Source organism: Equus caballus, chromosome 22, assembly GCF_041296265.1.
Source record: "Equus caballus isolate H_3958 breed thoroughbred chromosome 22, TB-T2T, whole genome shotgun sequence".
NCBI classification, from domain to species: Eukaryota; Metazoa; Chordata; class Mammalia; order Perissodactyla; family Equidae; genus Equus; species Equus caballus.
The window spans coordinates 11435058-11462012 of record NC_091705.1 but is presented as its reverse complement, the minus strand read 5'-3'; the positions used below and the strand labels follow the sequence as shown (position 1 = coordinate 11462012).

Sequence of the window (26955 nt, the reverse complement as noted above, 5' to 3'; positions counted from 1 at the left end):
CTTAACCTGTAGGGTCTGCACTAACTCTGTTTAGAATCAGAATTGGATTGAATTGTAGGACACTCAGCTGATGTCAGAGAATTGCTTGGTGTGGAAAACCCACACATCTGGTCTCAGTAGAGTTGTAAAGAGTTCTGAGTGTGACAATATCATGAGAGTAAAGGAGAAGCAGAAGAGTGTTTTTCCCATACACGATGCACACATACCCAGCAAAAGTAAAAGCAAAAAAAAGTTATCTGGAGAAAGACACCTTCATCCTAGGCCGTGGGTGAATCTACATAAATAATTATTCAAGGGTAATGAGAAGCACACAGTCAAAGATAATCAGGCACAAAGGAAATGAGGCACCATGAATGACAATAAGCAGGAAAAAAGTCCCAACATAGATTTCAAATATTGGAATTACCAGAAACAAATATAAAACAAGTATGCTTATAATGATTAAAGAATAGACAACAAACATGAAAATATCAATATTTCATACTATAAACTAAAAAAAATATAGGTTATTTTTCAAAAAGAGAAAGAAAACTTCTAGAAATAAAAAAGCAAATAATCAAAACTAAAATCTCAATGCATGTGTTTGGTAGCTGATAGAATATAAAAAAAAGGAATTAGTATATTGGAAGACAGATGAGAAAAAAATTATCCAAAATATAGCTGAAAGAGATAAGATGATAGAAAACACAGAAGAAAGGTTAAGAAACAGAGAAGATAATGTGAGAAGGTCTAATATCTGTTTAATTAGAATTTCAGAAGGCGAAGGATAAAAGAATGGAATAAAGGTAATTTTTTTGACTGGATAAGAATTTTTCCAAAATGATAAAAGCCACTAACTTACAGATTTAATGATTCCAAAGAATATCCATAAATTAAATTAAAATCATAAAAGTCAATAACAAGAAACATTAAATAAATGAGACTAAGAATAACAACATAGAAAAATCTAAAAACAGCAAGAGGGGAAAAAAGACAGGTTACCTTGAAATAAGTGGCAGTTAGAATGACAGCAGTCTTTTCAACAGCAACAATGGAAGCCCAAGACAGTGGACTGATTATCTTCAATGTGCTGAAAGGAAATGTCTGCTGACCTAGAACACTATATTCAGTGAAAATATCCTTCAAAAATGAAGGTGAAATAAAAATAAAAATAGATAAACAAGAATGAACAAATTCATTACCAGCAAGACCTGTACTAAGGAAAATGCTAAAGGATATTCTTCAGAAACAGAAAATAACACAAAGTGAAAGCTCAAAGACAAAAAAAGGTGGCGGGGGGACGGTATTAAGTGCAAAGGAAAGGATATATATTTAGGCAAGTCTAAATGAAACTGACTGTAATAAAACAATAATGTTTCACAGTGTTTTAAATATATAGAGAGAGCTTAAAATATGAAAACCAAAGTTGGGAAGATCTTAAATGTAGTTCATTCACGTATTCAATGGTCCTCACATTGTCTGAGAAGTGATAAAAACTACTACTTTCTAATAGAATTTCATAAGTCGAGTATGCATGTTAAAATCTCTAGGTTAACTTCTACAGAATGGTAAGAAAAGGTAAAAATTAACATATTAATAGAAGGGAAAATGTAATAACAGAAAATAATCCTAGAAAAGGCAAGAAATGAGATAAAAGATGACATAGATCATGTGAGACAAATAGAAAGCACAAAGTAAAAGAGTGGATTTAATTATCACACACACACAAAAAGAATAGATTCAAATCTAAATGTGAGTAATTACATTAAATGTAAACAGACTTACTGTACCAATTAAAATATAAAGATTTCCCCCAAAAAAATTTTAATATATACGTATTGCTTCTAAGAGATACATCTTGAATATAAGAACATACAAAGATTGAAAACAAAAGCATGGAAAAAGATATACATGCAAACATTAACCAAAAGAAGCTATTACAACTATTTTAATATCAACCAAGAAAACTTAAAGGCAGTAATTATTACTAGATAGAGTGCCATTTCTTTAAAATAAGAACATCAATTAACCAAAGTCTCTTGTGGGGCTATTAACATATGTACAAGTAAAATATACAACTATAGGAAAAGAAAAAAAGGCAAGTGTTGTTAGGTCCTTGCATGATACAGTATGTGATAAATATGAGGAATATGAGGTTGTTTTAACACTTTTAAAAAAATCAATGTAATTCATCAAACTAACATATTAACATCCTCTTAATAAACAAAAAGAATCCAATAAAATTAAAGATTCATTTGTAATTTTTTTAAATCTTGCAAAAAAAAACTTTAAATATAATGAAGTATACCTATAAATTTTTAATCAAAGCATCATCCTTAAAATTAATGCCCACTATCATCCCTTCTATTAAACTCTATACTGATGATCCTTTACCAGTGTGAAAAGGGAAGGAAAAAAGTATAAAGATTATAAGGAAAGAAACAAAACTATCATCTTTCACAAATGGTAAGATTGCAAGTTTAGGGAATCAACAAGAATCCATAGACAAATTATTAAGAATGAATATCAGAGTTTAGCAAGATAGCTGGATACAAACATATACATATGCATATACACATACATACATTGGATACAAACATATACATATGCATACATACATACACATGATACATAAAAAACAATTATACTAAGTAAAAACCATTCTGAAAAACACTTTGGCATCATCTGGTAAAGCTGAAGATAGGCAGACACTCTGGTCCAGCAATTCTACTACAATGCGTATCCAGAGAAAGTCTTCTGATACAGAATACCTGGACAAGAAAATTTGTAGCAGCTCTGTTTGTTATAACCCCAACCTGAAACCAACACAATTGGCCACCTACAAGAAGTATGTGTATTATAGTTCACAATAAAGAGGTTAAAATGACAAAATGAAGAAAAAAGATATTATTCATATAACTATACTGAAGAAAATTACAAAATATCTAATAATAAACTAATCATGAAATGTGGAAAACCAAAATGAAAGACAACTACAAAATTTCATAAAACCTTATTGAAGTAGTCTTATACATATAATATGTTATATAAATGTTCTGAAGCAAAATTGGCAGATCGAACACAAGTTCACTTCCACATCCTACTAAAACCTTACCAAAAAATTTAAGGGAGGAAAAATGATTGACATACACAAAGGATGATGATAAGAAGAAGGGCAATATCAACGCAATTTTAGAAAATAAAAGCAAGTGGACAGGGCTGGCCAGGTGGTGCAGCAGTTAAGTTCACTCACTTTGCTTCAGCGCCCTGGGGTTCACTGGTAGGGATCCCAGGTGCAGATCTACGCACCAATTATCAAGCCATGCTGTGGCAGGCATCCCACATATGAAGTAGAGGAAGATGGGCACAGATGGTAGCTCAGGGCCAATCTTCCTCGGCAAAAAAGAGGATTAGTGGTGGCTATTAGCACTGGAATAATCTTCCTCAAAAAAAAAAAAAAAGCAAGTGGACAAACAGTAACTAAGTGAGCAGAGGAAGATGAATCCCAATGCCCAGTAGTCGAGACATCACAAAGCACTAATCTCTGTGAAAGTAAATTAGTTCCTGCCCAAAAAAAACATCAGAAAAGCTCAGAATAAAAGGTACCTCATCTCTCTGAAAGCCAGATTGGGACTAAAAACAGGAGAACCGGCAGAAAATGTCAATCAAGAACACGTAGATGCCTAAATCCCCTGCTCACACTGCAGAAAACATGAGGTTAATTCTTTAGAGAGGCTGAACCAGATGGGCCCCAAATTAGTGGACAGCAAGCAGAGCTGGAAGCAGATATCAGGGGCTCTCCCTAACACAGAGTTTTACATAAAAGCCTGAAAAAGGAAAGGTGCGACCTCCAGCCCCTGCCCTTGTTATGTACCAGTGTACTGGCTACTGCCCTGCCAGAGCTAGCAACATTTCTCTGTGACTTATCCTAAAGAAAAACACATAGACGTTTGGTTTCATGGGGGGAACACCTGGGACCTCCCTCAACAAAAAGTCTGATCACGCCACCCCCAACTGAGGTCCGCCAGACCTGTCCTCACACACAAAGCTTCCAAATGGCTTTTTTTTTCCCCTGCTGAGGAAGATTAGCCCTGAGCTAACATGCATGTCAATCTTTCTCCACTTTATATGTGGGTCACCGCCAAAGCATGGCTGACAAGTAGCGCAGGTCCACGCCTGGAATCTGAGCCTGTGAACCTGGGCCATCAAAGCAGAACACAATGAACTTAACCAGTACGCCATGGGGCTGGCCCCCCAGTTGGCTTTTAAGTGTCTCACTCATGAATATGAAAACATCAGAGAGTCACTAGACAGTTGAGGAAATTTGCTAACATGTATTAGAGTCTGAAACAAACAGTAAGACACAGGAAGGAGAAACAGCAGAAGAGAACAAATTTTAGACCAGAATATCCTAAGAGAGATAAGTGAAAATAATGAGTTAATGAAACAAAAAGAACACCATGTTTTAAAACTATTAATCACAGATGAATCTCCAGAAATTAAAAAATATGAAAATCGAAATTATAAATCTATAAGCAGTAGGCGGTTTGGGAGATAAAACTGAAGAAACTTCCCAGACAGTGGGACAAAAGATAGAAATTTTTAAAAAGACCAAAAGTAATTTTTGAAAAAGATACAAGGGATTGGAGCACAAGATTGAACATCTAATTTATAGAAATTAGAAAAATAAAATAGAGGAAAGGTAGGAAAGAGATTATTACACAAATTTTTTTAATGTCCCCAAAACTGAAGCACATGAATTGCCAGATTGAAAGTCCAGGGGGGCTGGCCCCGTGGCCGAGTTGTTAAGCTCGCACACTCCGCTGCAGGCGGCCCAGTGTTTCATTGGTTCGAATCCTGGGCGCGGACATGGCACTGCTCATCAAACCACACTGAGGCAGCGTCCCACATGCCACAACTAGAGGGACCCACAACAAAGAATATACAACTATGTCCCAGGGGACTTTGGGGAGAAAAAGGGAAAAAAAAAATCTTAAAAAAAAAAAAAGAAAGTCCAAAATGAGTACCCAGCATAATGAATAAAAAAAGATCCATCCCAAGATGATTCATTGAGACAATAAGAACATGGGAATTAAGAGCTTCCTTCCAAAGAGAAAAAATACACCATAAAGAACTGGGAATCAAAATGCCAGCAGATCGCATAATAGCAAGATTGGAAACTAGAAGACAGCAATTTCTTCAAAACCCTAAGGGAGGGGCCAGCCTGGTGGCATAGTGGTTAAGTTTGTGCACTCCGCTTCAGTGGCCTGGGGTTCGCAAGTTCAGATCTGGGCACAGACCCGGCACCGCTCATCAAGCCATGTTGTGGTGGCATCCCACATAAAACAGAGAAAGATTGGAACAGATGTTAGCTCAGTGACAATCTTCTCAAGCAAAAAGAGGAAGATTGGCAACAGATGTTAGCTCATGGTCAATCTTCCTCATACACACACACACACACACACACACAAATAAACCCTAAGGGAATTCAATTTCCAGTCTTACTTGTTCCATATGAGGGGGTAAAACAAGAAAGAACAACACATGAGATTCAGGAAACAGAGAACTGATATTGGAGAGAGAAGGAAGGAATCCCAAAAAGATGGTAAAGTGAAGACCAGGGATGACAGCTACACAGCAGGACTAGTGAGCACTCACTCCAGACTCCAAGGTACCAGGTGGCACGGCTCCAAAGAAACCAAAATGGAATCGGCAGATGACCTGATTTGTTTGCCTGATATAAGAACTTTATAACAAGTTCCATTGGGAAGATTTTAAGGCAGAATAAGTGATGAGGACTATGAGAATTTAGGGTTCTCATATTCCCTGCACCCCTGACATAAACAGATTTCTCTTCCTTCCAGTCTCCCTATGTTACAACTTTAAGCTACATGACTATTCATTCTGAATATAACATTATTATGAGCTGATCCTTATTATATACTTGCTATGATATCTAATCATTTCTTGTTATACAACTTGGTTTCCCTGGAGCTAATGAATCCTCATTTTTTCATTTCATTATTTAAATTATATTCATAGATTACTTTGATAGAAAATAAAAATTTAACTTAAAAAAGTAGCATATGTTTCTAATATTTGTCTTTTTAGTCATAATTACGTAGGCATGATTTTTTTAAATAGACATATAAAACACACAAATACACATATACACATATTTATAACTCATTTTTTCACTTTTTTCAGTCATTATATTTAATCAGTATTAGACATCAGTCTTGATAACAATTTCCAGGTATTTCATAACATTTCATTGTAAGATCATGATAATTTATTTACTCACACTCCTCTGTGTTGAACATAAGAGTTTTTCAAATTTTTTGATATTATTAATAATGCTCACTGAGCACCCTTCTACGTAAATCTTTGTCTACATCTCTAATGACAAGTTCCTAGAACCAGAATAGGTTTAAGGCTTTTGATCTATTGGCTGTTCCCTAATTTTTCTACCAATTTACGTTTGCATCTATAATGCGTATGTTCATTTCAAGGTAGACTTACCAGCAGGAATATTTTTTAACTCTTGCACAAATTAAGAAGGAACAAATTTAGCCTGTACTCCTTTTAATTTGAATCTCCCTATTAGCTATATTATCTACTTATGACTTTTGATGATATTTCTATTGGGGTATTACATGTATTTGTGTGGTTTTTAATTTGGTAAACCTCTTCATAAATTAAGGATATGTGTCCCTTTGTCAATTTATAAGTGTTTTTTCAATCTTAACTCTTCTGTAGTCACACTTTTGATTTTCCTTCTCTTGTACTTGATACCCAGAAAGGCCTTCTTCAGCTCAAGGACAGTTAAATGTTGACCTACGTTTTCATCTCTTTTTCTGAGGTGGTAGTATTATGGTTTTATTATTAGTAATTATTTTAAGTAACACAAAAGGGATCCTTTAGCAGTACTTCTATAAAAGCATGATAAAACAATGGGGGGACCTCAGGAATATACAGGTGGCTTAAAATCAAATAACTTTCTACATATCTTTTAACTATAAATATTTCAACATATAAGCTTTCTTCCTAAAATATTGGTGCTATATGGGTCAACAGCAATGTAATACTTTCAGGTATACATGCTAATATAGCTGAATTTTGAAAAGTTTTTACTCACTTGTGGTCATGATGTTCGGAGGGCAAGAGGGTATTCCATGATCCACTGCCCATCTGTAGGCTCCTTCTCCAACTAAAAAGCTAACAGAAAAATTATTCTTTTAAAAATTCAGTGTCATCTTTTCCTACATATTCAATAAAGTAATACAGTAAGGCAATTGAAGAAAAGTCTTGTATATAGATATAATTCTAGATTGACCTCAAAATTATAATATGGCTAATTGCCCCCAAAATTTCTTTTAGATCTTCCCCAAGTTAGAATTTCTACGATTGGAAATGGTACAATTTCATTTGCAATTAACTAACAAGTAAAAATTGGCAAATCCAGTCTAAGAAGTAGTAAAAATAGTTGATTTCCCAGTGGAAAATATTAAAATTTATCTTGGATAAATATGGTACTCACTTTACCCACCACAAGATCTATTTAATCAGGTAAAGAGTCAAAGTTTAAGTAAATGTCTTCAGATTTGGTATTCTTGCCTAGTATAACACCTGGATCTACCCAAAATGAGTGGGTACATCTAGAGACGCCCAAACAAATGAGATGTGCTTACATTTCTAAGCCTTGATGCAACAAAAATACATTCATGATCCTCAGAATCACTTTTATTGTGATAAGTAAAGTACTGTGGTGTCCCAAAAAGCAATTTTTTAAGTCGTAAGCTGTAAGATTTAACATAATAAAGTGAATAAAAGGATACTGTTAGCTAACCGTAAAAGACTTTCAAAGATTTCAAATAGCATGCAGTATAATTAACTGATTCCCTAACACAGTAATAGCAAGCAAGTTACCACAATAATGAATCACTTCATCTCCTTCCATCGCCAACTTCTTAAAGATTTCAAACAGCTAGTAATGGATTCCTTGAACTTGTGCCTACTCATTAGTTTTCTGCTCTCTATTTTTTGTTTCTGTTCTTCTAATCAGTCCAACACTAAAAACCCAAAGTAATACATATTGAAGTCTTGAGACTCAATTGTTAACAAGACCAGTGACAGACTGGCAAAACAAAATCTAAGCAGACACTCAGAAACACATCCACGTAGTTCCAATGAGAAACTAAACGGTTAAGCCCAATAACTGTTTTCCACTATATATAAAAGTAGGCATGCAGGGAGCATTGAAAAAAGAGAGGAGAAAAGGCCAAAAAGAATAAACAACCTTACCTCTTCAAACGTCTATATTTTAAAAATTCTAAAAGATTCTTAAAACAGAAAACAATTTCTCCTATTCTTACATCAAATGAACACCACTGCAAAGAAAAGCCATCACATAAAGTTCAAATGGAAGAATAACTGAAACAGAAACTTGGATGCAAGCTGAGCTGTCCTGATGGCATTTTTAGCACTTCCTTCTTCTAGAAAAACAATTTGATAAAACAAACAATTTCTCTTCCACAAAGATGTAAAAGAGATGCTGAAGTAGTAAATTAAACAATCAGGACAGAAGCTTGGAGCTGAATCTAAGTATTCTCAGAATAATCATTGGGCATTTTGGGTTCAATCCCAGTATCTGGTATCAATGGCATTTTACAAAATATTCTTAGTTTTATTTTTCATTTCTTAATCATTCATAGGTTTGATTCTAAATAAAATCAATTTGCCATTGTCTGCTAGGCAAGTTTGTAAATACTTTAAGCATTTTATAACATTCATGGGAAGGTGAGTGTTTGAACTCCATCTTATGGGTAAGAATACTGAATATCTGACCTTTCCTTACTATCAAAAATTACCTGTCTAGTAGTTCACTATCACACAAAAACTGCTGTCAAAATCATTTTAAAAGGCTGTAAAGCTACATGAGCTTTTGCTAAAAACTATAGCCACAAGTCAAAAAAATAACTTTCCAGAACATTAAATGCAGTACCAAGTGAAATTTTTCTCAAACACTCCTCTGACTCTCCAAAGCTTTTAGAGAAGTTTCACCTTGATCCATTAGAAAATCCCACTGACTCTACCTTTATAATATATTCAGAATCTGACCACTTCTCATCACCTCCACTGCCACCACCTTGGTCTAAGCCACCATCATCTGTTATCTGTATTGTTGTAATGGCCTCATCACTTCATGCTTGCCTTGCTCTGCCCGTTGCCCCAGTCTATTCTCAATACACCAGCTACTGACATCCTTCTAAAACGCAAGTCAGATAATGACATCCTCTTGTCAAAATCCTGCAAAACCTCTTGTGAGGACTCTAGTGTGGAAACTGGAGTCTTCCCAAGAATCTACAAGTTCCCAAGTGATCTGATCCTTTCTGCTCTCTCCTCACATCAACTCTTATTTCTCTTGCCCTCTTGCTTACCCTACTCCAGCCTCTTGTGAAAACACAACCATACCAAGGGGACTCCTGCCTCAAGGCCTTCACCCTGACTGCTCCCTCTGTCAAACTCTTCCCTTATTTCCCAAATGGCAAATTCCCTCATCTGCTCAAATATTTCTCCTTGATTAGGCCTATTTAAAACTGTACCCCAACACATTGCACTCCCCTACTCAGTACTCTAAACCCTCTCATTCTGTTCTTTTCACGTTTTTTCTTTTTCCTGCCTTCTAACATACTACATACTTTATAATTTACATATTAGTTCTATTGTTTATTTCTGCCTTCCCCAAATAAACCATAAGCTTTAAAAGAGCAGGGATTTTTGTTTTTTCATTGACATCAATATATTCCAAGCATTTAGAATAGTGCCTGAAGCATACTAAGCATTAAATAAACATTAGCAAGACAGTAAACAAAATAATAAGCTATGGTGTCAAAATTCCCCAAAGGATAGCATTTTCCCTGTGTTATACTCATCTTAATTTACATTAAAGCACATCTAAAGTGTTATAAAACAAAAGCAACACTCTCCTGAGACTAGCACTGAGGTGGGGTGATAAAAACCTTCCATAAGCTGAGCTACAGGTGCTGCTGCCAGTTCTAACAGCACCAAACATCCCAAAAGGGCTGTCTGGGCAAATACAGTGATGCAAATTACAGTCTTCCGGATGGAAACCACCTATTTTCAAAGAACCATGACTTTACAATCAGTCTAAAAATGTGTAATTTAGTGATTCAGAAAGTTCTCAAAAATCCTCAGGGACTCTGATAATTAAAATACATTATTCTGGATGAGAAAGATATAGGAGAAAACAATAGCTGCTTCTTTGGACTTAAAAACTGATTTCTATCTATTTGACCTATTACTTTTTTGTTCAACATAAATATACAAAATTGAGGAAAGATGAATTAGTGGCTATTGATTATTTAAAGTTTAGAGACACAAAGTACAAATGAAGGAGAACCTGCTATATTTGGAAATAACATATAACAACCAAATTAAATAAGAATTTAACTCTCAAAAAATTTTTATTATAGAAATTTTCAATCATATACATTACAGAGAACAGTGTAATGAACTCAATGGATCATCACCCTATTTCATCAATTATTAATACTTTGCTAATCTCATTCATTTATACCCCTACCCAGATTATTTTGAAGCAAATCAGATATCATATAATTTCCAATATAAATAATTTAACATGCATCTCAAAAAATAACTCTCTAAAAAATACAACCACAACATAACCAATTGACATCTAAAAAAATTAACAAAAAACCTTTAGAATTAAAACACACATTCAATCAATGTTCACATTTCCCTGAGTGTCTTATAACATTTTGCTATGATTGTTATTTTGTTTTTTAAACTGTTTCGTTTGAATGGAAATCTAAGTCCATACCTTCTTATTAGTTGACAGGTTTCATGTTTCTTTTAATCTTTAGGTTTTTAAATTTTCTTTCCACACTCATACAACAAAAGCACTATAAATTTGAATGAATTTATGAAATATAATAAACAGTATTTTCAAATAAACAATGCACCAAAAATTAAACCTGCCTCTCAAAAAATCTGAAGGTCTAATGAGCACCTTAGGTTTCATTCATACTAAACCTAAAACAACAATGCTTGTCTAGCTTTCCATTTTTCATCAAAAGAAAGATAACTTCCAAAAATTATAACTCATGTATTAGGTAATCAGCAAGTTTTTTCCGTAAAGGGCCAGATACCAAATAGTTTAGGCTTTGTGGCCAGAACGTATCTATTGCAACAACTCAGTTTGGCCTTTACAGTGCACAAGCAGCCACAGACAATAGTACACAAATGGGTATTGCTATCTTCCAACAAAACTTTATTTACAAAAACAGGCAGCAGACCAGATTTGGCCAACTCCTGTTCTAGATAATAATGCCTACCAAAGTTGAACCCTGCCATAATGGAGGAAGAAACATTCAAGCTATACTTTTATAAATAAAATAAACTGGGGTAAATGTGACAGTTTATGATGGTAGTCCCACTGCGTTTATGAAGATATCAAATACTCTATACTAGTCTGACCAAACACCAATACTTAAACAATACAACATATCATGGTGGCTAAAACCAGAAAATTAAAATATGAAAATTTTCTGCTAATAGAAGCATTGTTCTGCCTAGGTTCTGCTGCAGGTTTTTCTAACAAAGCGATAAGAGTTTATAAAATTCTAACCTTTAGATACAGCTGAAACAGATACACCCCCTGCCCTCCTCAATGAGGTATACAGATAAATAAACTTTTTATTTAAATATTTCTTAGAAAACATCCATTATATGTAACGCCTGCTGCCCTTATAAAGTGGTCTGCCTCTTCAATAGACAAAACCCGAGGACTATGGTTTCTAGGTCTTCCATCTGCTTTTTTTTTTTTTTTAAAGATTTTATTTTCCTGTCTCTCCCAAAGCCCCCTGGTACATAGTTTTGTATCTTTTCAGTTGTGGGTCCTTCCAGCTGTGGCATGTGGGACGCCACCCCAGCATGGCCTGACAAGTGGTGCCATGTCCGCATCCAGGATTTGAACCAGCGAAACCCTGGGCCACCGAAGCAGAGCGTGCAAACTCAACCACTCAGCCATGGGGCCGGCCCCTTCCATCTGCTTTTGATACTTTTTCTACCTCTATGCCTGGCATACAAGAAATGAAGAATAATATCTGCAGAATCAATGAGTGGATAAGTGTATAAATAACTAAATGGTGTAAACAGTTACTTCTCCTTCTTATAAAAAGATTCTTTCCCCCCTTACTTTTTTTTTTTTAAAGATTTTATTTTTTTCCTTTTTCTCCCCAAAGCCCCCCGGTTCATAGTTATATATTCTTTGTTGTGGGTCCTTCTAGTTGTGGCATGTGGGACGCTGCCTCAGCGTGGTTTGATGAGCAGTGCCATGTCCACGCCCAGGATTCGAACCAACGAAACACTGGGCCGCCTGCTGCAGAGCGCACAAACTTAACAACTCGGCCACGGGGGCAGCCCCATCCCCCCTTACTTCTAATCTGCTGCTTCTAACATGATATGGAGGGACTCCATAAATTTCTAATACCATTAACAGTGGTCAAGCATGGGACTCAGTTTCTTTATCTGCAAAATGTGTCTTATCCTCACAAATCATTGTATAATTTTTATGAGACAATTCATGCAAACCACATAAAACAGTGCTATCATAGTATAAAAATGCAATAAATGTTAGCTACTATCATTATAGAAATTAGATAACTAGACTTATTACGGTCAGGTGTAAATAAGCTCAAAGTAAAAACATAAATTTGGTTTTGTTGATTTAGAACACTCAGGGAATTTGGCTTTTATTTTTAAACTACTGCAGGTATACAGTGAACTTCCAGGCACATGAGAGATTTCTGCTTCTGGATAAGATGGAATAACAGGGAACAAATTTACACTCTTGGCTGAACCAATGGAAAAAAAAAGACAACACAGAAAACAACAGTTTCAGACATTAGAGAGTAGACAATGTACGACAGTGATCCCTGAGAGAAAGGAAACAAACAAGGAAAACCCTATGACTGCCCCAGCTTACTGCCTGGAGAGTTTTCAAGCAATAGAGCAGAAAGGAACTCAGGCAGAGCCTGGAGGTCTCTCTCAGTTGAAGAGAGAGAGCTTAGGCAGCCAGCGAGGCCAAAGTGGCCTAAGTTCACAGGGCATAGTACCAGAGAGGAGACAGCAGCACAGAGAAAGGACTCTGGAGAAGTGCAGAGTCCCCTTCTATTCTTAAGCAGAGTAGAGATCAGTGTATGCATAAGAGAACATTACCCAAAGCCTGGTAAACAATAATGTTAAAGTTTTAGAGGAAATAATCCCCAAGTTCACACAGGGCCAGAACAGCTGCCGTTCTCGCCAAAGTAAAAACTCTCATTCTGGGTGCATCTGTTACAGCACTCAGAATGGTTTTGCCCCAATAGCAAAGCAAAATTAGCTCAAGGCTAAATGTTTCTCTAGTCGCATATACTATAAGGCAAGACCTGACAGGATGAAACTGTCTCTAAATAACCACATACTAGTATAAAGCCTAAGAAAATTTATTAAAATACAAAAATATCCAGCATCCAATAAGGTAAAACTTAAAATGTCTGTAATCAAGTAAAAAATTACCAGGCATACAAAGAAGCAGAAAAATGTAACCTATAATGAAGAGAGAAATCGTACAATTGAATAAAACCCAGAAATGAAAAAATGAGGAGTGACATCAGCATCATGGAAGAGTGAGATGTTCCCTGTATCTCTCCCCTCTAAGTTACAACTAAATGGACATTCATTAACCAACAGAAGATTCCTTACACAGCACAACAGGACACCTAAGAGATCCACACAGCCATACATCTGAAGGTGGGTGGAATGGATCCCCAGGACACAGTGGAACTAGGTGAGCAGACACTTTCCCCTCCCCAGAGACAGCAATCCAGGTCACAGATCTTCACACAGTGGCCAGCACAACTGTGAGTGAAGGAGAGGAGACGCAGGCAGCAAGACCCACACACAAACACTGTTGGAGTGGTGGTCCAGCCTGCAGGAGCACACACCATGCCACAGTGGCCCACCTACATGAGAGCTCCCCACCAAGTGCCAGCAGCTCACCCTGTGCCAAGGCTCCCCACCAACCAAATGCAGCAGCTCAGCCAACTTGCCTGTGAACGCAGCACAGGCCCAAACGAAAGTGCCCCTCCCACCTAGTGCAGCAACTCAGCTGGTGCCTTGCTGAGCATGGCAGCTCTGCCCACAAAAAAGTGCCTCTCCTACCTAGAGAAGCAGCTCAGCTGAACCTGCCCACCAAGCATAGCACCCAGCCACATGACACCCACGAAGCACAGAGGCTGCGCCAGCATGAGCACAATCTGCCAAACAGCTACAACCAGCCCACATGAACGCAGAGTGGCCCAACCATCACAACTACCAGCAGACAGGGCAGGATCAAAAAACATAGCCCCTGTCATCCCAGCTACATAATCTACAATATGATGTTACCACAAATGTACCAGCAGAAGATCAATGTATCAAACACCAGGAGAACTACAGTAACACTGCAGAGTAGAAGGAAAATGACAAGTCTCCAGAAACCAATCCTGAAGTCACAGAAGATTACAATCTAAAGGACAGAGAATTCAAAATAGTTGTCATAAATAAACTCAACAAGTTACAACAAAACACAGAAAGATAGTTCAATGAGCTCAGAAATAAAATTAATGAACAGAAGGAATACTTCACCAAAGAGACTGAAGCCCTTAAAAAATATATACAGAAATTCTGGATATGAAGAACACAATCAATGAGATAAAAAATAATGTAGAAATGATAAAAAATACAGCAGACATGATGGAGGAGAGAATTATGAATTACATGATAGAAATACAGAAATGCTTCAGGTTGAGAAGGCAGAACTAAGATTTTTAAAGAATGAAGAAATTCTTTGAGAAATGTCCAACTCAATTAGGAAAAGTAATATAAGGATTGTAGGTATACCGGAGGGACAAGGGGGGAGGAGGAAGAAGAGCGGCAGAAAGGAGCAGAGAGTTTGCTCAAAGAAATAACAGCTGAGAGCTTCCCAAACCTGGGATGGAGCTGAACCTACAAGGACATGAAGCCAACAGAACTCCTAATTACATCAATGCAAAAAGACAAAAACTTTCAGCCAAGAATACTGTATCCAGCAAAATGATCCTTCAGATATGATAGAGAAATAAAAGCTTTCCCAGATAAACAAAATCTGAGGGAGTTTATCACCACTAGACATGCCTTACAAGAAATGATGAAGGAAGACTTCCTACCTGAAACAAAAAGGTAAAGGTTTACAAAGCTTTGAACAAGGAGATAAACACACAAAATCAGAAAATTCCAGCTCTCTATCAGAATAGGTTAGCAAACACTTAATTATAACATAAAGATAAAGGGAAGGAAAGCATCAAAAATAACTATGAACACTTCAATTTAGTCACAAACTCACAACCCAAAAATAATACTTTGTGACGATAACTCAGAAGGGGAACAAGAGATGGAACTTGTTTAGGCTAATAAAGATAAGAGGCTATCAGAAAATAGACTATCTCACTTATGAGATCTTTCACACACACCTCATTGTAACCATTAAACAAAATATCAGAGCAGAACCACAAATCATAACTAAAGAGAAAACTGAGAAATCATCACAGAAAACGACCAAACTGAAATGGCATTCGGAAATAGAAGGGAAAAGAAACAATGGAAATATAGAACTGGAAAACAAGAGATAAAATGGCAGTATTAAGCCCTTACATATACAAAATCACTCTAAATGTAAATGGATTGAATTCTCCAATCAAAAGACACACAGTGGCGGGATGGATTAAAAAACAAGACCCAACAATATGCTGCCTCCTGGAAACACATCTCAGCTCTAAAGACAAACATAGGCTCAGAGTGAAGGGATGTAAGATGATACTCCAAGCACATGGCAAGCAAAAGAAAGCAGATGCTGCCATACATAAATCAGAGAAAGCAGATTTCAAGATAAAAAAGATAATGAGAGACAAAGAGGGGTAATATATAATGATAAAAGGGACATTCCACCAAGAAGACATAACACTTATAAATATATATGCACCTAACACAGGAGCACCAAAGTATATAAAGGAACTATTAACAGACCTAAAGGGAGAAATTGACAGCAACACAATAATAGTAAGGGACCTCAACACCCTACTTACACCAATGGATAGATCATCCAGACAAAAAGTCAACAAGGAAAGAGCTAAAATGTTAAATGGAACACTAGACCAGATGGACTTAATAGACATATGGAGAAAACGCCATCCCAAAACTGCAGAATACACATTCTTCTCAGGTGCACATGGAACATTCTCAAAGATAGACCATATGTTGGGAAAGAAGGCAAGCCTAAATAAATTTAAGAAGATTGAATTTAAGAAGAAATAAATTTAAGAAGGTTGAAATCATATCAAGTGTCTTTTCTGACCACAATGAAAACAGAAATCAACTACAAGAAAAAAGCTAAGAAAGTCAGAAATATGTGGAGACTAAACAACATGATAGTGAAAAACCATTGGCTCAATGAAGAAATCAAAGGAGAAATTTAAAAATATCTAGAGACAAATGAAAATGAAAACATAACATACCAACTCTTAGGGATGCAGCAACAGCAGTGCTAAGAGGGAAATTTATGCCAATACAGGCCTACCTCAACAAATAGAAAAATCTCAAATAAGTAATCTTAAACTATACTTAACAGAACTAGAGAAAGAAGAACAAAGCCCAGAGTCAGCAGAAGGAGGGAAATAATAAAAATTAGAGCAGAAATAAATGAAATAGAGACTTAAAAAAAATAGAAAGGTTCAATGAAACTAAGAGCTGGTTCTTTGAGAAGACAAACAAAATTGACAAACCCTTAGCCAGACTCACTAGGAAAAAAAGAGAGAAGGCTCAAATAAATAGTTATTAAGTGAAAGAGGAGAAATTACAACAGATAGCACAGAAATACAAAGGATTATAAGAAAATATGATGAAGAACTATATGCCAATCTAGAAAAAATGGATAAATTCTTAGACTCATACAACCTCCCAAAACTGAATCAAGAAGAAATAGAGAATCTGAATAGACCAACCACAAGATACTGAAACATTAATCAAACACCTCCCAAAAAACAAAAGTCCAGGACCAAATGGCTTCTCTGGAGAATTCTACCAAACATTCGAAGAGGATTTAACACCTACCCATCTCAAACTATTCTGAAAAATTGAAGAAGAAGGAACACTTCCTAACTCATTCTACAAGGCAAACAGTACCCTGATACCAAAACCAGACAAAGACAACACAAAAAAGGGAAATTACAGGCCAATGTCGCTGATGAACATAGATGCAAAAATCCTCAATAAAATATTAGCAAATCAAATACAGCAATATATTAAAAGGATCATACACCATGATCCAGTGGGATTTATACCAGAGATGCAGGGATAGTTCAACATCGGCAAATCAATCAACATGATACACCACATTAACAAAATGAGTAATAAAAATCACATGATCATCTCAATAGATGCAAAGAGAGCATCTGACAAGATCCAACATCCATTGATGATAAAAATTCTCAATAAAATGGGTAGAGAAGGAAAGTATCTCAACATAATAAAGGCCATATATGACAAACCCACAGCTAACATCATACTTAACGATCAAAAACTGAAAGCTATCCCTCTGAGAACAGGAACAAGAGTGCCCACTCTTGTCACTCCTATTCAACATAGGAGGTTTTGGCCAGAGCAATTAGGCAAGAAAAAGAAATAAAAACTATGTAAATTGGAAAGCAAGAAGTAAAACTCTCGCTGTTTGTGACCAACATGATCTTATATATAGAAAACCCTAAAGAATCCACCAGAAAACTATTAGAAATAATCAACAACCAAAGCAAATTTGTAGGGTACAAAGTCAACTTACAAAAATCAGTTACATTTCTATACAGCAATAACAAACTAGCAGAAAGAGAAGTGAAGAATACAATCCCACTTAACAATCAAAACAAAAAGAATAAAACATCTAGAAAAAAATTTAACCAAGAAGGTGAAAGACCTATACACTGAGAACTATAAAACATTATTGAAAGAAATCAAAGAAGACGTAAAGAATAGGAAAGATATTCCATGCTCATGGATTGGAAGAATAAACACAGTTAAAATGTCCTTATTACCTAAAGCAAATCTACAGATTCAATGCAATCCCAAGCAGAATCCCAATGCCATTCTTCACAGAAATGGAACAAAGAATCCTAAAATTTATATGCAACAACAAAAGACCCCAAATAGGAAAAACAATCCTGAGAAAAACCAACAAAGCTGGATGCATCACAATTCCTGACTTCGAAATATACTAAAAAGCTATAATAATCAAAACAGCATGGTAGGGACACAAAAACAGACACACAGATCAATGGAACAGAACTGAAAGCCCAGAAATAAAACCATACATCTTTGGACAGCTAATTTTTGACAAAGGAGCCAGGAACATACAACGGAGAAAGTAAAGTCTCTTCAATAAATGGTGTTGGGAAAACTGGACAGCCATGTGCAAAAGAATGAAAGTACACCATACACAAAAGTTAAGTCAAAACAGATTAAAGACTTGAATGTAAGATCTGAAACCATAAAACTCCTGGAAGACAGTATACGCAGTACACTCTGACATCGGTCTTAGCAGCATCTTTTCGAATACCATGTCTACTCGAGTAAGGGAAACGAAAGAAAAAATAAACAAATGGGGCTACATCAGGCTAAAAAGCTTCTGCGAGGCAGAGGAAACCAGGAACAAAATGAAAAGACAACCCCCCAACTGGGAGAAAATATTTCTAAACCATGTATCTGACAAGGGGTTAACTTCCAAAATATATAAAGAACTCATACAAGTCAACAACAAAAAAACAAATTTGATCAAAAAACAGGCAGAGGATATGAACAGATGTTTTTCCAAAATATACAGATGGCCAATAGGTACATGAAAAGATGTTCAACATCACTAATTTTTAGGGAAAGACAAATCAAAACTACAATGAGATATCACTTTACACCTGTCAGAATGGCTATAATTAACAAGACAAAAAATAACAAATGTTGGAGAGGCTATGGAAAAAAGGTAACCCTCATACACTGCTGGTGGGAATGCAAACTGGTATAGCCACTATGGAAAACAGTACAGAGATTTCTCAAAAAATTAAAAACAGAAATACCATACGATCCAGCTATCCCACTACTGGGTATTTATCCAAAGAACATGAAATCAGCAATCCAGAGAGACTTATGCACTCCTATGCTCACTGCAGCATTATTCACAATAGCCAAGATGTGGAAGCAACCCAAGTGCCCACCAACTGATGAATGGATACAGAACATGCAGTGTATAAATACAATGAAATACTACTCAGCCATAAAAAAAAAGACAAAATCGTCCCATTTGCAACAACATGGGTGGACACTGAGTGTACTATGTTAAGTAAAGAAAGCCAGACAGAGAAAGACAAACATGGTATGATTTCACTCATGTGGAAGATAAACAAACATAGTGATAAGGAGAACAAATTAGATTACCAGAGAGGAAGTAGGTAGGGGGGAGGTGGAAAAGGGTAAAGGGACACACGTATCATGATGGATGAAAACTAGACTATTGGGAATGAGCAAGATGCAGTCTACACAGAAACTGATATATAATAATGTACCCTGAAATTACACAATGTTATAAACCAATATGATGTCAATGAAATAATTTTTTAAAAAATGATACAATTAGGAAACAAAGATAGTGAAACTTACAACTCTATCCATATGTTCAAGAAGCTACAGGAAAGATTAAATATGTTAAGTAGATACATGAAAGACTTTTTTTAAAGATGCAAATCAAACTTCTGGAGATAAAAACTACAATGTCAAAATGAAAAATAAACTGGAAGGGTTTAACAGGCGATTTGATATTGCAGCAAAATAATCAGTGAACTTGCAAACAGCAATGGAAATTAAAGCGAAAAGAAGAGAAAAATGAATGGGAAAAGTAAACAAATTATCAGTGATCTGTAAGACTACTACAAGAGGTGAAATATACATGTAATTGGAGTCCTGAAGGCTAGAAGAGAAGGGGGCATCAGACAAAATGTCTAAAGAAATTAACAGCCAAAACTTTTCTAAATTTGATGAAATGTAAATCCCTACCTGTCCAAGAAACAAAATGAACCCAAACCCAATAGATTGCAAGAAAACTATAAGCCAGATCTCTCACATAAACACAGATGAAAAAATTCTTTACAAAATATTAGCAAATTGGATCCAACAATATATAAAAAAGATAATACTTTATGACGTAATGGAGTTTATCCCAGGATAAATGGAATGCAATTGTTGCTTTAACAGTTGAAAATCAACCAATCACTACATTAACTAAGAAAAATTATAAAATTGTCTCAATGGATGCAGAAAAGCACTTGAAAAAGTACATCTATTCATATTAAAAACTTTCAGCACACTAGGAAAAGAAGGGAACTTTTTCAACATGATAAAGAGCATCTATGATAAATCTACAGCAACTGGCATACCTAACGGTAAAAGACCAAACGCTTCCTCCCTACGATCACAAACAAGATAAGAATGTCCACTCTCACAGTTCTATTCTACATTGCACTGGCGGTCCTGGACAGTGTAATAAAGAAAAAGAAATTACTTAAAGGAACCCAGATTAGAAAGGAAGAAGTAAAACTATCTTTATTTCCAGCAGACATTGACTGTTTATCTAGAAAATCTTATGGAATCTATAAAAATAATTCTGGAACAAATGTATTTAGCAAATTCCCAGGATAGAATATTGATATACTAAAATCAATCATATTTCAAAGATTTTGTTTTTTTCTTTTTCTCCCCAAAGCCCCCCGGTACATAGCTGTGTATTTTCAGTTGTGGGTCCTATTAGTTGTGGCATGTGGGATGCCGCCTCAGCATGGCTTGATGAGCGGTGCCACATCCGCACCCAGGATTCAAACTGGCGAAACCCGGGGCCATCGAAGTGCAGTGCACGAACTTAACCACTCGGCCACGGGGCTGGCCCCTCAATCATATTTCTATATGTTGGTAATGAACTTTTTAAAAATGCAATTCATCATAGCATCAAAAAGAATGAAATACTTAAGTATAAATTTGATAAAAGCTGTGCAAGACCTGTACACTGAAAACTATAAAACACTGTTCAGTGAACTTTAAGACTAAATAAATGGATATGTTGCAATCCTAATTAAAATTCCAGTGGGCTATTTATGGAAATTGACAGGCTAATCCTAAAATTCATATGGAAACGCAAAATGCCTAAAATGGTCAAAACAACAAAGAATAAAGATGAAGAACTATATATGTGAGAAAATCAGATAACTAGTTCCAGACAAGTGTAGCATCATTATACGATATCATTTTAATGGGAAGGTGGCCATCACTTTCTCCCATGTATTTTCTTTGTAAAACATAAAAGTATTGCACATGTCCCCTTTGACAATTGCCTCACTTTGTCCTCTCCTTCCTCTTTCCCAGAAATAATCACAGTGAGTTTGGTAGCCTTATTTCCAGATCTTTTTTGTATATCTATGTAGTCTTAGACAATTAGAATATTGTATACATTGTAATATTACAAAGAAATATATGGGAATGAGAAAAGCTTAAATTCAAAACAACTGTTACCTAGGGGCAGGGGCAGAGATGGGGTCAGTGAAAGAGTGTGGGACAGGAGGAAGGACAGGGATGCCATTAGAAAAGGTTCAATCTAGGCAGCTTCAAATCTCTTGCTAATGTTTTATTTCCTAACCTGGGTGATGAGAAACAGGTATTCATCATATCGTTTTGTAATTTTTTAAGAAAACATAAATTAAACTGAACACGTCATTAAACAACTTGATTTTTTTACTCTACAATGTAGAGATCTATCCACATTACTATATACAAATGTTTCCCTCTTTTTTTGCTGAGGAAGATTTGCCCTGAGTTAACATCTGTTGCCAATCTTCCTCTGTTTTGTATGTGAGCTGCCATCACAGCACGGCCACCGACAGATAAGTGGTGTAGGTCCATAACTGGGAACTGAACCCGGACTGCCAAAGCAGAGTGTGCCAAACTTAACCATAAGGCCACAGGGGCTGGCCCTTCTCTCTTTTTTTTTTATGCTGCCGAGTATTTAATAATATGGCTAGAAAACAATTTAGCCATTGATGGACATTCAGGTTGTTTACAATTTTAAACACCACAAGAAACACTGCTCTAACCTTGTGCTACACAAGCCTTCCTGTGTACATGTGAAGGTGTTCTGTCTTAAGATAGAATTGCTGCAGCACACACCATGTGCATTTTCCTTTTTTTGCTTTTTTTTTGGTGAGGAAAATTGGCCCTAAGCTAACATCTGTGCCAATCTTCCTCTATTTTGTATGTGGGACGCTGCCACAAGATGGTTTGATGAGCGGTGTGCAGGTCCACGCCCAGCATCCAAACCCACAAACCCCAGGCCACTGAAGCAGAACACACAAACTTAACCACTACGCCACCAGGCTAGGCTCTTTCCATTTTTTACATTAATAAATAATATCAAAATTTTTCTCAACTGGCTATAGCAATTTATGTTCCCACCACCATTATAACAAAGAACCTGTTTTTCCATACCCTCGACAATATTGGATGTTATTAGTCTTTGTTAATTTTGCTACTTTACATAAGGTGAAAATATCATCTTGTCATTTTAATTCACAATTTCTTCATTAATATTATTATTGGGTACCTTTTTGTATATTTATACACTATCAATTTTCTTTTCAATAAATTGCCTAGTTGTATCATTCACCAATTTTTAAAGTGTAGGTTATCTTTTTCTTGATATTTTACAGTTCTTTAACACTATGAATACTAATCTTTTGTTTCCTACCTATACTACAAATAATTTTTCTCAGTTCCAAAGGCCATACTTTCTTTTAATTCAGATCACAGTATCTTCGGTTGTCTAATAGCTCTACATTTTCACTTTCATACGTTTCAATATTTAGCCTTATTTTTTAGTCTTAATAAGGTCTTTGTCACCCCACACTCATAAACATAATCTCCCATATTTTTTCCTAAAATTCTACACTATGGCTTTTTTTTTTAAGATTGGCACCTGAGCTAACAACTGTTGCCAATCTTTTTTTTTTCTGCTTTTTCTCTCCAAATCCCCCAAGTACATAGTTGTATATTTTAGTTGTGGGTCCTTCTAGCTGTGGTATGTGGGATGCCGCCTCAGTGTGGCCTAATGAGTGGTGCCATGTCCGTGCCCAGGATCCAAACTGGCAAAACCCTGGGCTGCCAAAGCGGAGTGCGCAAACTTAACCACTTAGCCATGGGGCCGGCCCTATACTATGCTTTTTTACTTTCATATTTGAACTTTATTTTTTCCAATGGTGTGACAAAGGAACTAATTAATGTTTTTCCACAAGGTACCCAAATGTCCCAAAGCAATTTATTTACTACACTATCCTTTTTCCTCACAATGCTTTGAGACGGCACTGTTACAATAGACTAAATTTACTTACATACTGGGTCCACTTTGGGACTTCTAGTTCTGTTCTACTGATCTTTTTCTATATCCCCATACCTAAATCAATGTTTTAATTACTATAGTACTATAAAGTATCACAACAGCTATTAGATAAGTCCAACTCTTTGATCTGTTTCAAAATTGTCTTGGCTATTATTGTACACTTGTTCTTCCATATAAATTTGAGAATCAGCTTGGTAAATGTCATGAGGAGTGGTAAGAATGGCATTATGGTAGGTTTGTAGGTGAACTTTAAAATAGTTTTCACAGGGTTAATGTTATTTTTCTTGTCAACTAAAACAACTGCATTGTTTCCTTCCTACTGGGCATGTGTCTTCTAAATTGGTTTAGTAAGGGTTACTTTCGCTTTACGTATAATAGCAAATATGGGTGAAAGGAAACAGTCACATCTAAATCAACATTGAGGAGAATATAAATCCAGAGACAATCTGTTTGCACCTATTAGTCCCCTAAAAAGGTATGGATAGTAGGACTTTGTGTATGTACTAAACAGACACTTAGTAAATTTTGGGTTGGTAGACTTCATACCAGTTAAACAAAATAGCATAGGTTTAACATAAATTATGAGAAAAGAATATGTAAGAATCCTTTAATCAGTTTTCCTACTTTCAGAGTTATAAGTAAATTTATTGATATCAACCAAATACATACTAGAAATGTCTCAAGAAATCAGATTTGCTTTTCCCTATCCTTGCTTTACTGAAAACACATGTTAAAATCTAGTATTTCTCTGAAATTTTTTTTACAATTTACCATTTCAGTACCACAATTACACCTGAGAAGTATATGATTAAAAGGATATCTTGAATATATTTAGGTAGAAGGTTTCAAGATGTTTCAAAACTATATTAATTTACTTTCTGTAACTTCAAATTTTAACAGCCAAATAAAGTGATTCCTACAGCACTGTTGTCACATTTTTCCACACAGAACATTAATGTAAGTTTCACAGCCAGGCATGCTGAACTGACTATGAGACTTCACAGCCAGGCATACTGACTACGAAACCGTATTGAGGCATATTTGTTCATATTGTTAGGCATGCTAAGAGGATGGTAGTTAAGTTTTTGAAAACAGAGAGAAATCTATAAAACTATTTACATGACGTTGAGGATTTGCTTTAAAATACTACAGGAAAAAAGAGAGATGCATGTGATAGATGAAGAGCAAAAACATTGTTAATTATTGGAGCTGGATGACAGGTCCATGCGGGCTCTTCACAACGTTCTCTCTACTTTTATAAATATTTGAAAAGTTACAAATTTTTTTAATGAAAATTATACGTTAATGCTGGAGAAAAGATATAATCTTACTAATCTGAGTGTCACGATGTTTTTTTCCAGAAGAGAAAAAGTAAGTACTTTTATTCTAAGAACTTCTCAAAATTAAAAATTGGTTTCAACTCTGGACTCAAATGTGTAAGATACTTTTAAAATTTCATAATAAAAAGACCCCAACTGAGCACTTAGTAATAGCAAAAACATCTCTATAATCAACTACAAAACCAAAAATTAACTCTGATCTCTTTTCTGCTTTAATTCCTAATATTTTATTCCATTCAGTCCTATCAAGTATATAAAATGCTCCAGGATGACAGAACAAAGTGTGTCGTCCTCTCAAAGGCAAGGTACTGCTGGTGTGTAACCAACAGCATCAGACTTCTGTGGATAAAAATATCTTTCAAACACTGCATGCACCAAAGACCAAATATCCAGGGAAAGTCAGACAGAACAAAGTCGTTACCAGGGAGGAATTCGGCCAGCGGAGAGCTTGCCCTTCTGCCCTTCACACAAGAGTCTGTTTGCAACAGAGACTGGGTTCTTGATTCCTATGAAATAAAATTGGCATAAAATGAAGTCAGAAAATGTCAAGTTTCCCACTCAGTTTTGTGACTATTTCAATAAAACAACCTTCAAATATCCTGGAAAAGTCTTCTTTTATATATGAAAACAATTATCATGAAAAATACAGATCAAATCAACAAACACATGAATACCTAGTAGATGCAAGAAAAGAACAAATATAAAACATACATTCTCATGTTTTGTCATGTGCTACAGTAGCAAAGACTGAATTTGAAATAATACATATTCAAATTAGGTTCCTTTTTAATAGATTTCAGAACAGAATAAAAAAAATGAACTGAAAATATGGCATCTACTATCAAAACCACAAATATTCTCTAAAGAATAAACATGATTACAAACAGCTTCAAATTTACCTTGGAAAGAAAAATTAATGGCCAAAAATTTTAAATCTCACCTGCAAGAGAGACAGAACCAAGAGAAAATTCTTCAAACTAGGTAAGGGTGGGGAGAAGAGGCCAGGTACACACAAGATTATAACCTAAAATATGGTTCAGATTGTTTCCAGGAAGGAAAAAAGAATGTGAAAAGTGAGAAGAGGGTGCTTATTTGGGAGGAACAATAGGATAGTAAGTATTGGTGAGAAAAACATTGTCACAATGACAATGATGATGATGATGATAGAAGATAGTGACCATAACTTAGTATCTAATATGTGCCAGACCCAGCACCAAACCCTTAAATGTATCAGATTATTTAATCGATCCCTCAATTCCATCATATAAGTACACTTAAGAACTCTGGGTACTGAGGAAACATTTGCACAGAGGTGTAAATTACCTGTCCAAGATCACAGCACTGAGATTTTAACAGAGGCAGCTAATGTCAGAGACCACGCCCTTAACCACTAACCTATGGATGCCTCTCAGGACACTATTAATACAAAAAGAAATCAGTAGTGGGATACAAAAAGACTATTAAAACTCAAATTAAGACTACAGATTGACGTAAAACAAAAGTAAGTAGTTTCTTAGCTAAATACAAAAAGCTTGTCTCAAAAACAAGTATGAGACACCAAAGGAAAGAAAAGCTCAGATCTCTGTACTAGCTCTTAAAATATATTTCTGTATATTTAATATTCAATGATTCAATATTGTACAATTCAATATTGTATCATTGCCAAATAATTGTCAAATTAATATAAATTCAAATCTATACATTCTCCATCAAAACTTCAAAAGGATTTCTATTATGTATGACAAGCTGACTCTTAAATTCATCAGGAAAAGAAAACTTTGAAAAACAGTGAAAAAGCATTCACCCTAAAAGATACTATTTCTTTTTTATTTTCATTTTTTTTTGTGAGGAAGATTAGTCTTGAGCTAACATCTGTTGCCGATTTTCCTCTTTTTGCTTGAGGAAGACTGTCACTGAGCTAACATCTGTGCCAATTTCCTGCTATTTTATGTGAGATGCTGCCACAGTGTGGCTTGATAAGCAGTACTAGGTCTGCACCCAGGATCCGAACCTGCAAACCCCAGGCTGACAAAGTGGATTGCGTGAACTTAACCACTCACCACC

At 35.6% G+C, this 26955-nt stretch overlaps 1 protein-coding gene across 12 annotated transcripts in view; it reads right to left on the bottom strand.

Annotated features, from left to right (window-relative positions):
* Positions 1-26955, bottom strand: part of TASP1 (taspase 1) — a 244078-nt gene that overhangs the window by 173360 nt on the left and 43763 nt on the right. For all 12 annotated transcript variants that reach the window (XR_011430799.1, XR_289232.4, XM_001492241.6 and 9 more), the window contains 2 exons: positions 25313-25397; positions 7118-7197 (listed from right to left, as the gene is read on the bottom strand). Coding sequence is in view for 10 of the 12 variants with exons in the window: in XM_001492241.6 (XP_001492291.1) it covers positions 7118-7197; positions 25313-25397 (165 nt within the window). In the remaining 2 variants the exon portion in view is untranslated. The remainder of the gene's footprint in view (positions 1-7117; positions 7198-25312; positions 25398-26955) is intronic.